This window comes from Heptranchias perlo, chromosome 10 (genome assembly GCF_035084215.1).
Source record: "Heptranchias perlo isolate sHepPer1 chromosome 10, sHepPer1.hap1, whole genome shotgun sequence".
In the NCBI taxonomy this organism is placed as follows: domain Eukaryota; kingdom Metazoa; phylum Chordata; class Chondrichthyes; order Hexanchiformes; family Hexanchidae; genus Heptranchias; species Heptranchias perlo.
In genome coordinates this window covers 1416202-1428841 of record NC_090334.1, presented here as the reverse complement: position 1 = coordinate 1428841, position 12640 = coordinate 1416202, and the positions used below count along the sequence as shown (strand labels likewise).

The 12640-nt window shown below is 44.3% G+C and overlaps 1 protein-coding gene across 1 annotated transcript in view; it reads left to right on the top strand.

The window, feature by feature from the left end:
* Positions 1-4499, top strand: part of galnt16 (UDP-N-acetyl-alpha-D-galactosamine:polypeptide N-acetylgalactosaminyltransferase 16) — a 119395-nt gene extending 114896 nt beyond the window's left edge. The window contains exons 14-15 of the mRNA XM_067991104.1: positions 1646-1762; positions 4277-4499. Coding sequence (XP_067847205.1) covers positions 1646-1762; positions 4277-4429 — 270 coding nt within the window. The 3' untranslated portion in view covers positions 4430-4499. The remainder of the gene's footprint in view (positions 1-1645; positions 1763-4276) is intronic.
* Positions 4500-12640: the final 8141 nt, after the last annotated feature.

Sequence of the window (12640 nt, the reverse complement as noted above, 5' to 3'; positions counted from 1 at the left end):
GCGGCCTTCGAGACACACGACAACGCAAAATCGTCGAGCAGAAATTGATAGCCAAGTTCCGCGCCCATGAGGACGGCCTCAACCGGGATCTTGGGTTCATGTCACGCTACACGTTACCTCACCAGCGAACAAATGTTATCTGTTTTTAATATAACGGGTCAGTTGCTGTCTTTTCTATGTTTCTACCTCTCTATCTCTTTTTTTTGTTTGTTGTTTTTTTTGGTGATTTGTATATTCTGAGACCTGGCAGGTAACACCTGTCTGTCTGCACACTGATTGCCTTGGCAACGGGCAGTTGAAAAAACTGTCTGTAATCACCAAGCATTGTTCTGTGAATTATAAATGCGATTTCATTTCGAGGATTTCATTTTCACATCGTTCACCTGACGAAGGAGGAAGCCTCCGAAAGCTTGTGAATTTAAAATAAAATTGCTGGACTATAACTTGGTGTTGTAAAATTGTTTACAAATTTCACAATCAACAACAACTTGCATCTATAACGTAGTAAAACGTCCCAAGGCGCTCCACAGGAACGTAATCAAACAAAATTTGACACCGAGCCACATAAGGAGATATTAAGAGGGGAAACTTGGTCAAAGAGATAGGTTTTAAGGAGCATCTTAAAGGAGGAGAGAGAGGTAGAGAGATGGAGAGGTTTAGGGAGGGAATTCCAGAGATTAGGGCCTAGGCAGCTGAAGGCACGGCCTCCAATGGTGGAGCGATTAAAATCGGGGATGTGCAAGAGGCCAGAATTGGAGGAGCGCAGAGATCTCGGAGGGTTGTAGGGCTGGAGGAGGTTACAGAGATAGGGAGGGGGGAGGCCATGGAGGGATTTGAAAACAAGGATGAGAATTTTAAAATCGAGGCGTTCCCGATCCGGGAGCCAATGTAGGTCAGCGAGCACAGGGGATGATGGGCGAACGGGACTTGGTGCGAGTTAGAATACAGGCAGCAGATCTGAATCGTAGCCACTGTTGTAATGTGGGAAACGCAGCAGCCAATTTGCGCACAGCAAGATCCCACAAACAGCAGAGAGATAATGACCAGATAATTTGTTTTTAGTGATATTGGCCAGGACACCGGGGAGAACTCCCCTGCTCTTCTTCGAATAATGCCGTGGGATCTTTTACATCCACCTGAGAGGGCAGACGGGGCCTTGGTTTAATGTCTCATCACGAGATTGTGGAGTACGGTTGCACGTTGCTTTTGGCCTTGTGGGTAACACCACACAGCCAGAGCAACACTAAGACAAACACTGAAGATCCAGCTTTGAGCCCGGGTCTCTTCTGAGTTAGTGGACAGCCAGGGGGTGTGAGAGTATAATGAAGCCTCGGCAGTCGCACTGGGATAGGGAGGGCAGGATAAATAAATCAGACAGGCTTCCCATCACAGGTGATAATGGGATCAAATTCGGTTGCATGCACCCTGTGGGTGAATAGCCTGCTGACTCACTGAGAGTTACTGGTGCCCAATGACCTTCGCCAGCAAGAGTCAGAGCCTTCGGGGGGAGGGGGAGAAACCTGGTTTTAAAAAAAATTAATGCTTATATATATATATATAAACAAAGACATTAGAAATTTGTGTGATTATGTCCTCATTATAATTCAGGTTACACTGCAACTCTTGGATGTTTGATTATTTGCAGGAATGGGTGTTGTCCAGACCTCTGATCAAGCAGCAGGACAAGTGCGTGGCGATTACAAACTTCTCCATAGGATCGGAGGTCATCCTCGAACCGTGCAATCTGGAGGATGGCAGACAGGTGAGAGAAGGACAGCAGGTTACTATTGTTCACAGGAACTGAGCTTCCAGTAGTGAGGACTGGGAGGGTGGGGTCTCACTGCAGCTGAAGGGCAGGCTTTAATCTCAGCCCCCCACCTCCACCGTCGTCCTGGACTGCAGGACAACAGCACTTTACAGCCAATGAAGTACTTTTGAAGTGCGGTCGCTGTCGTAATGTGGGAAACACGGCAGCCAATTTGTGCACAGCAAGATCCCACAAACAGCAATGAGATAATGACCAGATAATCTGTTTTAGTGATGTTGGTTGAGGGATAAATATTGGCCAGAACACCGGGGAGAACTCCCCTGCTCTTCTTCAAAATAGTGCCATGGGATCTTTTACATCCAAGTGAGAGGGCAGACAGGGCCTCTATTTAACGTCTCATCTGAAAGATGGCACCTCCGACAGTGTAGTGCTCCCTCAGTACTGCGCTGGGAGTGTCAGCCTAGATTATGTGCTCAAGTGTCCGGACTGGGACTTAAACCCACGACCTTCTGACTCAGAGGCGAGAGTGATACCCACTGAGCCAAGCTGACACACACTGCACTCGGCGTAGCCCAGAGATTGAACCTGGGACCCTCTCGATAGATCAGTGAGTAGGATAATAGCAGATGAAATTTAGGACAGTGAAAAGTATTACAATTCAGTGTGAGAAATGGCTAGTGAATCGACCGAATGAAAATTGGGGAAGCAGGGGAACTAATTTTTTAAAAAATTATTCACCATTAAGTAATTTTCATATCTTTGTCTTAATACTGAGAAGTGGAGAAGCCTGTACTCTACAGTATTCCACGGTACATGCAGTTTAAAACATTCTAATTATTAACAGAAAACATGTGCCTGAGGCTCCCTGCTACACACACTTTCATTGTGGTTTGTATTTTTGATAAAACATCAGATTGCCCAATAGCAGCAATGGTCAGACAGCGGGAGGCACACTTAAAAACTCCAGTTTACAACGGAAAATGGTTATTTAGCAGAGACATTAGAACATATAAATCAGCAGGAATCACTGGTTATTGGATCCCAAGCTGCCTGCAGTATTGCTTTAAGACTGAGCTGACTGACTGGGCCAAATGTCCTCCTCCTGCTCCTATATAAAGATGAAATGATCCAAAGTAGGTTGTAATCCATCTTTCCCCCCCCCCCCCCCCCACCCCATTCGTTCTGGGGATGTGGGCGTCGCTGGCAAGGCCCATCCCTCATTGCCCTTGAGAAGGTGGTGGTGAGCCGCCGCCTTGAACCATTTGATACAACCAAGTGTGTCTTGCTCGGCCACTTCAGAGGGCAGTTAAGTGTCAACCACGTAGGTGTGGGACTGGAGGCCCAGACGGCAGGCCTCCTTCCCTAAAGGACGTCAGTGAACCAGTTGGGTTTTTACGACAATCCGACAGCTTCGCTTTTACTGACACCAGCTTTTTATTTCCAGATTTATTTTAAATTGAATTCAAATTCTGGAACTGCGGTGGTGAGATTTGAACTCCGGTTCTCTGGATTATGAGTCCAGTAACACAACCACTACACTACTGTACTATCATAGTGAAGAAAGAGTGGTACATTATTGAAGAGTGGTATGTTACTTGGTGCCATCTTTATAAAAAGCAATAAATACAGAATAGAAAATGTAATGGAAGTGGAAACACTGCAATCTGGATATTGTTACAGAGCAGTGAATTTATTGTGGAGTTTTAGCATGGTGCTCAAACCCCTTTCTCTACACTCACACATTGTTTCAATTTTATGTATTAAATATTATTTATGCTGACAAGCCAGAGAATTGTTTTACTGGGCTCTAGGATCGAGGGAGGCTTCTTCAATGCCAATATGGGAGTACAGATGGAGCTGTCTCAATTGAATGTTGTTGCCAAGAATTTTAAAAAGATTAAAAAATAGAATTAAGCAGTTATCCAGTGTGTGTGTTTTATTTTTCCATCTTTTTATTTGAAGATCATGTACCAGAGATTAGATTCCATCAACACAAGCACAGGACTGAGACCTCGACCTGTCAGCCGTATCACTCTCCCCTCTGAGTCAGAAGGTCGTGGGTTCAAGGCCCACTCCAGACTTGAGCACAAAATCCAGGCTGACACTCCAGTGCCAGTACTGAAGGAGTGCTGCATTGTTGGAGGTGCCGTCTTTCAGATGAGACGTTAAAACAAGGCATCGTCCGCCCTCTCAGGTGAAAGAATGATTCCATGGCATTATTTCAAAGAAGAGCAGGGGAGCTCTCCCCGGTGTTCAGGCCAATATTTATCCCTCAACCAACATCACTAAAACAGATTATCTGGTGGTCATCTCATTGCTGTTTGTGGGATCTTGCTGTGCACAAATCGGCTGCTGCGTTTCCTACATTACAACAGTGACTATGCTTCAAAAGTACTTCATTGTCTGTGAGTTGCTTTGGGACGGCCTGAAGTTGTGAAAGGCACTGTAGAAAAGCGAGTGCTTTTCTTTAACCGCTGCGTGTAATAATGTCTTCATTGTTTATTCTAGAAATGGAAGCTGATGGGATCGGCCATCCAGCACCTGGTAACTGGCGCGTGCCTGGACAGCCAAGCAGCCAAAACTGAACCCAGCCGGCTGGGGACCACACCCTGTCAGCCTGAGCTCGACAGCCAACACTGGGAGCTGCTGCAAATCACGTGACCCTGGAAACCACACGCCCCCTCTCCCCCGCCCCGCCCTGCCCCGCCATTAAACGTGCATGGACTTGAAAGTGGAGAGGAGGTTTTTAATTTGTGTAAATACATTTTCACTCTAGACTTAAGGTTTAAAAAAAAGGCCAGAAAGCCATGGCACTAGTTAGCTGAACTGCAGTTGACAAGACAAGTTTGGACAGGAACCTGAGCACAGCTCAGTACGGATGCTGCTGGAGGAAAGATCACACACAAATGGACCGCGTACCATCCTGTCTCGACAGCTGCTGTCTATTACAGCGGTCAGTTTGTTTTTCCTCACCCAAACATATAACTTTACCGTCACTGAGCTGCTGAAACATCACTTATCTTTAGAGGGAGCAGGCAATTATTCCAAAACAAGATAAATCTCATGTCACAATTAGGGTCTCCAACTCTGATTGAATGTGTTTCAGGTTTTTCATCACATGATGTACCGCTCCAACAGCCCCCGCCTCCAGGCTCCCGGCATTGGTCACCCGACATACCCATCCTCACAGTGCCCCACCCCCAAGCTCCTGCCATTGGTCGCCCGACATGCCCATCCTCAGTGCCCCACCCCCAAACTCCCGCCATTGGTCGCCCGACATGCCCATCCTCAGTGCCCCACCCCCAAGCTCCCGCCATTGGTCGCCCGACATGCCCATCCTCAGTGCCCCACCCCCAAGCTCCCGCCATTGGTCGCCCGACATGCCCATCCTCAGTGCCCCACCCCCAAGCTCCTGCCATTGGTCACCCGACATGCCCATCCTCACGATGCTGTGCCTTCCAACGGCCAATTGGAAACTGAACAGATTCTTCATTACCTGATTGGATGATTCTTGACTGTCGGTCAAGCAGCCATTTTTCCCCATCACCAAAATTTTAATAACTAATAAAGTAAACTGTTCAAAGAAAATGAAAAGAACACAGAATTGTTTTTAATGTCCCAGTGATTTTTTTTCTCTCCCGGGTTGCTTGTAGCAGTGTCTGGGACATTAACCTTCAATTCCTGTTGACTCCAGGACAATCCTAGTCACCGTGTCCATGAGCAGGAAGTCCCAGGTGTGAAGGAGCGATACCATTACACCACTTCCTGTGAAGAAAAGGCAGGTCTGTTGGTCGCTTCTTTTTATTTGAACACATGGAGGCTTGTGAGTTTTTGTTAAGTCCAGAACTGGGCTGCATTTAAAGAGGAGGTGGGTCGGGTACAGTCTAGGTACATTCCCTCGAGAGGGAAAGGTAGGGCAACCAAAGCCAGAGCTCTCTGGAGAGTGAAAGAGATCGAGAGTAAGATGAAGCGGGGGAAAAAAGGGGACATGTGTCAGATGTCAGGTTGATAACACAAGTGAGAACCAGGCTGAATATAGAAAGTTCAGAGAAGTGAAAAAGGAAATAAGAGGGGCAAAGAGGGAGTATGAGAATAGACTGGCAGCTAACATAAAAGGGAATCCTAAAGTCTTGTACAGGCACGTTAACAGCAAACGGGCAGTAAGAGGAGGGGTGGGGCCGATTAGGGACCATAAAGGAGATCTACTCATGGAGGCAAAGGGCATAGCCAAGGTACTAAATGAGTACTTTGCATCTGTCTTTACCAAGGAAGAAGATGCTGCCGAAGTCGCAGTAAAAGGGGAGGTAGTTGAGATACTGGATGGGGTGAAAATTGATGATAACATAAGAAATAGGAGCAGGAGTAGGCCGTATGGCCCCTCGAGCCTGCTCCGCCATTCAATAAGATCATGGCTGATCTTCAACCTTAACTCCACTTTCCTGCCTGATCCCCGCATCCCTTGATTCCCTTAGTGTCCAAAAATCTATCAATCTCAATCTTGTACATACTCAACGACTGAGCATTCACAGCCCTCTGCGACAGAGAATTCCAAAGATCCACAACCCTCTGAGTGAAGAAATTCCTCCTCATCTCAGTCCTAAATGGCTGAGAATTTATCTTGTGACTATGCCCCCTAGTTCTAGACTCTCCAGCCAGGGAAAACAGCCTCTCAGCATCTACCCTGTCAAGCCCTCTCAGAATCTTTTATGTTTCAATGAGATCACCTCTCATTCTTCTAACTTCCAGAGAGTATAGGCCCATTCTACTCCACCTCTCATCCCAGGAATTAACCAGGAAAAAAGAGGAGGTACTAGAAAGGCTGGCTATACTTAAAGTAGATAAGTTACCCGGTCCGGATGGGATACATCTTCGGTTGCTGAGGGAAGTAAGGGTGGAAATTGCGGAGGTACTGGTCATAATCTTCCAATCATCCTTAGATACAGGGGTGGTGCCAGAGCACTGGAGAATTGCAAATATTACACCCTTGTTCAAAAAAGGGTGTACGGATAAACCCAGCAACTGCAGGCCAGTCAGTTTAACCTCGGTGGTGGGGAAGCTTTTAGAAACGATAATCGGGGACAAAATTAATAGTCACTTGGACAAGTGTGGATTAATAAAGGAAAACCAGCACAGTGGTGTTCCCCAGGGGTCGGTATTAGCACCGCTGCTTTTCTTGATATATAAATGACTTGGACTTGGGTGTACAGGGCACAATTTCAAAATTTGCAGACGACACAAAACTTGGAAGTGTAGTGAACAGTGAGGAGGATAGTGGTAGACTTCAAGAGGCTATCGACAGGCTGGTGGAATGGGTGGACACGTGGCAGATGAAATTTAATGCGCAGTGATACATTTTGGCAGGAAGAACGAGAAGAGGCAATATGAACTAAATGGTACAATTCTAAAGGGGGTGCAGGAACAGAGAGATCTGGGGGTGTATGTGCACAAATCTTTGAAGCTTGTAGGGCAGGTTGAGAAAGCAGTTAAAAAAGCATAGGGGATCCTGGACTTTATAAATAGAAGCAGAGAGTACAAAAGCAAGGAAGTCATGATGAACCTTTATAAAACACTGGTTCGGCTACAACTGGAGCATTGTGTCCAATTCTGGGCACTGCACTTTAGGAAGGATGTGAAGGCCTTAGAGAGGGTGCAGAAAAGATTTAATAGAACGGTTCCAGGGATGAGGGACTTTAGTTACGTGGATAGACTGGAGAAGCTGGGGTTGTTCTCCTTAGACCAGAGAAGCTTGAGAGGAGATTTGATAGAAGTATTCAAAATCATGACTATAAAGAGAAACTGTTCCCTTTGGCAGAAGGGTCGAGAACCAGAGGACACAGATTTATGGTGATTGGCAAAAGAACCAAAGGCGACATGAGGAAAAACTTTTTTACGTAGCGAGTGGTTATGATCAAGAATACACTGCCTGAAAGGGTGGTGGACACAGATTCAATCGTGGCTTTCAAAAGGGAATTGGATAAATATTTGAAGCGAAAAAATTTGCAGGGCTACAGGGAAAGAGCAGGGGAATGGGGCTAACTGGATTGCTCTTACAAAGAGCCGGCACAGACTCGATGGGCCGAAGGTCCTCCTTCAGTGCTGTAACCATTCTATGATTCTATTCTATGAAATGGACAGGGAGTGAGCTCATGGCTTGAGCTGAGGGTACTTTTGAAACTCAATCGAAAAACCTCAGTAATTAAAGCTGCACATCCCAGCAGTAAGCAGAGAAAGAAAATATTTTCCAAGGCCACTGGTTTCCACCTTACTGAAAAGCTCAGTGGAAACAATTAAATTTGCTGTAAACCAGTGCCTTAAAAATGAATGGACTTTTATTTTGCAGTTTGTACTTCAGAAATCTCTAGCCAATATCACTCAAAAACTGGATCATCTAAACTTAGACTGGTGGTAACCCTACTGTTACAATTAATTAAAAAAAAATTATAGATAAATCTCCGGGACCTGATGAAATGTATCCCAGGACGTTATGGGAGGTTAGGGAGGAAATTGCGGGTCCCCTAGCAGAGATATTTGAATCATCCACCGCTACAGGTGAGGTGCCTGAAGATTGGAGGGTAGCAAATGTTGTGCCTTTGTTTAAGAAGGGCGTCAGGGAAAAGTCTGGGAACTACAGACCGGTGAGCCTGACATCTGTAGTGGGTAAGTTGTTAGAGGGTATTCTGAGGGACAGGATCTACTCCGTTAATGTTAGGGCATTGGGGAGAGTTATAGAACAAAGAGATCTAGGAGTACAGGTTCATAGCTCCTTGAAAGTGGAGTCACAGGTGGATAGGGTGGTGAAGAAGGCATTTGGCATACTTGGTTTCATTGGTCAGAACATTGAATGCAGGAGTTGGGATGTCTTGTTGAAGTTGTACAGGGCATTGGTGAGGCCACACTTGGAGTACTGTGTACAGTTCTGGTCACCCTATTATAGAAAGGATATTATTAAACTAGAAAGAGAGCAGAAAAGATTTACTAGGATGCTACCGGGACTTGATGGTTTGACTTACAGGGAGAGGTTAGACAGACTGGGACTTTTTTCCCTGGAGAGTAGGAGGTTTCAGGGTGATCTTATTGAAGTCTATAAAATAATGAGGGGCATAGATAAGGTAGATAGTCAAAATCTTTTCCCAAAGGTAGGGGAGTCTATAACGAGGGGGCATAGATTTAAGGTGAGAGGGGAGAGATACAAAAGGGTCCAGAGGGGCAATTTTTTCACTCAAAGGGTGGTGAGTGTCTGGAACGAGCTGCCAGAGGCAGTAGTAGAGGCGGGTACAATTTTGTCTTTTAAAAAGCATTTGGACAGTTACATGGGTAAGATGGGTATAGAGGGATATGGGCCAAGAGCAGGCAATTGGGACTAGCTTAGTGGTATAAACTGGGCGACATGGACATGTTGGGCCGAAGGGCCTGTTTCCATGTTGTAACTTCTATCTATCTATCTATCTATATTTACAACTCAATTACAAAGAAATGGGGGCAAAAAAGTTAAGATTTCAAAAAGTTAACCATTGTCAATAAATAACTTACTTCCTGACACATGGGCAGCCTGCCTGACAGACTTTCCACTTTGAGCAACTATCAAATGTATATTTTTAAACAATTTTTGTGTTTCATAGAATCATACAGCACAGAAGGCTGCCATTCGGCCCATCGTGCCTGTGCCGGCTCTTTGAAAGAGCTATCCAATTAGTCCCACTCCCCTGCTCTTTCCCATAGCCCTGTAAATTTTTTCCCTTCAAGTATTTATCCAACTCCCTTTTGAAAGTTACTATTGAATCTGCCTCCACCGCCCTTTCAGGCAGTGCATTCCAGATTTGTACCAGACTAGACATTCTGCTGGCATCATGGGAGTGATTAGTTACCTTGTCAAAATTACTTAGTGTTACCCTGAATTAAGTTTGATACAACAGTATTGGTGAAGGTGAATTTAGCTTGGTTTGAATAGATTGTATCAAGAAGGAATTTTAATGTCAATTTTTTCTCTCCAAGTCTGTATAATCTCCTCTTGTAATTTAACCCTTGAAGTCCGGGTATCATTCTAGTAAACCTACACTGCACTCCCTCCAAGGCCAATATGTCCTTCCGAAGGTGCGGTGCCCAGAACTGCTCACAGTACTCCAGCTGTGGTCTCACCAGGGTTTTGTATAGCTGCAGCATAACTTCTACCCCCTTGTACTCTAGTCCTCTAGATATAAAGGCCAGCATTCCATTAGCCTTATAGATTATTTTCTGTACCTGTCCCTGACATTTTAATGATCTATGTACATGGACCCCTAACTCTCTTTGAACCTCCACTGTTTCGAGCTTTTCACCATTTAGAAAGTACTCTGATCTATTCTTTTCAGGTCCAAGGTGGATGACCTCACACTTGCCTACATTGAAATCCATTTGCTACAGTTTTGCCCATTCACTTAATCTATTAATATCTCTCTGTAATTTTATGCTTCCATCTACACTGCTTACAATGCTGCCTATCTTTGTGTCATTGGCAAACTTGGATATGTGGCTCTCTATCCTGTCATCTGAGTCGTTAATAAATACAGTGAATAATTGAGGCCCCAACACAGATCCCTGCGGGACTCCACTAGTCACATCCTGCCAATTTGAGTACTTGCCCATTATCCCTACTCTCTGTCTCCTGCCGCTCAGCCAATTTCCAAACCAGGTCAATAACTTGCCCTCAATTCCATGAGCTTCAACTTTAGCTAACAGTCTCTTATGAGGGACTTTATCAAATGCCTTCTGGAAGTCCATATAAATAACATCCATAGACATTCCCCTATCCACTACTTTAAAAAAATTCAATCAAGTTCGTCAGGCATGGCCTACCCTTTACACATCCACGCTGGCTCTCTCCGATCAGCAGAAAATTTTCAAGATGTTCAGTCACTCTATCCTTAATTATAGACTCTAGTAATTTCCCAATAACAGATGTTAGGCTAACTGGTCTATAATTCCCTGGTTTCCCTCTCTCACATTTCTTAAATAGAGGAGTGAACTATTAAATTTTCCAATCTAAAGAAACAGTTCCTGAATTGAGAGAACTTTGAAAGATTATAGTTAGGGCATCTGCAATGTGCTCACCTACTTCCTTTAAAACCCCGGGACGGAAACCATCTGGTCCTGGTTAGTGCCATTATTTTCTTCATTACTGTTAATTTGCTTACATTAATTATGGTGAGTTCCTGTCCCTGATTCAAAATTAATTTCCTTGGGGTGTCTGGTATGCTATCCTCTTCCTCTGCTGTAAATACTGATGCAAAGTAATTATTTAACATGTCCGCCATTTCCTTATTTTCATTTACAATATCAATATCAGTTTTCAAGGGTCCACATTGCTCTGGACCACCCTCTTTTTCCTGATAAAATTGTAGATTTTTTTTGTTGGTTTTGATATCCTTTGCAAGTTTCTTTTCATACTCTTTTTGTAGGTCTATCTGTTTTGTCACCCTTTGCATCGCACCCAGTCACCAGGATCTGTGCTATTTTTTGCATTTTAATATTCCTTTTCTTTTAGTTTTATGTTGTCCCTTACCTCTTTTGTTGCTCACGGCTGTTTTTTTTGGCAAGTAGAGCTCTTGTTCCTTAGGGGTATATACTGGTTCTGTATCACGTTAAATTCTTTACTGAACATCCCCCACTGATCGTCTATCATTTTACCCATTAAGAGATTTGCCCAGTTTACTGTGGACAGTCTCTGTCTCATCCCATTGAAGTCGGCCTTACCTAAATTTAGAATCTTAGGAAGAAACTGTATCAGCTACTTTCAAACACAACATTGAACTTGATCATATTATGATCGCTATTGGATAAATATTCACACACTGTTAGGCTGGTAACTAAATCTGGCTCCTTACTCATTATTAAATCTAATATGGCCTGCCTCCTTATTGGTTCTAGGACATCTTGTTGCAGAAAGCTGTCCTGAACACATTCAAGAAATTCACTATCTTTCTGACATGAGCTCATCTGCTTCTCCCAACCAATATGGAAGTTAAAATCCCCCATTAAAACTACTCTGCCTTTGCTACATGCTTGTCTAATCTTATACATTCTGCCACTTCACAGCTGCTACCAGGGGGCCTATAGACAACTCCCACTACTTAAATCCTTTTCTATTTCTTAATTCTGCTTACCTCTCGTTATATCCTCTCTTCCTATAAAGTAATTTCACTGTTAATCACTCGGGCTCCTCCTCCTCCTGTACCAGTTTCCCTATCCTTCCTGTAGACCTTATAACCTGGTATATTCAGTTCCCAGTCCTGACCGTTTTGTAGCCATGACTCCGTAATGGCTACCATGTTGTACCCTCTAAGTTGAATTTGCACCTGCAATTCATTCAGTCTGTTCCTTATACTCCAGGGGTTTGTATAAAGGGCACTTATTTGGGCCACACACCCTAATCTGTCCTCCTGCTCTAATGTTGTTGTTTTTCTCACACATTTCTTATTTCTCTCCCCTGGTTTAATTATTTTATATCTTTTAGTTTTCCTTTTACCTGTAGTGCCTAAAGCTTAATTTCTGACTATTACTCTACTCTCTTCCTTTTCATTTGTTTTAGAATGATTATTTATATTACCTTTTCCACCTGTGCCTTACCCCCCCCCCCCATTTACTAGTTTAAAGTCCTTGTGACTGCCCTATTTATCCTTTCCGCTAGGATCCTGGTCCAAGCTTGGTTCAGGTGGAGCCTGTCCCAATGGTACAGTTCCTTGCTGTCTCAGTACTGGTGCCAGTGTCCCATGAAATGGAACCCCTCTTTCCCACACCACTCCTTCAGCCACATGTTCACTTCCGTAATCTGTTTATCCCTATGACAATTTGCACATTGCTCGGGTAATAATCCAGAGATTATAACCCTTGAGGTCT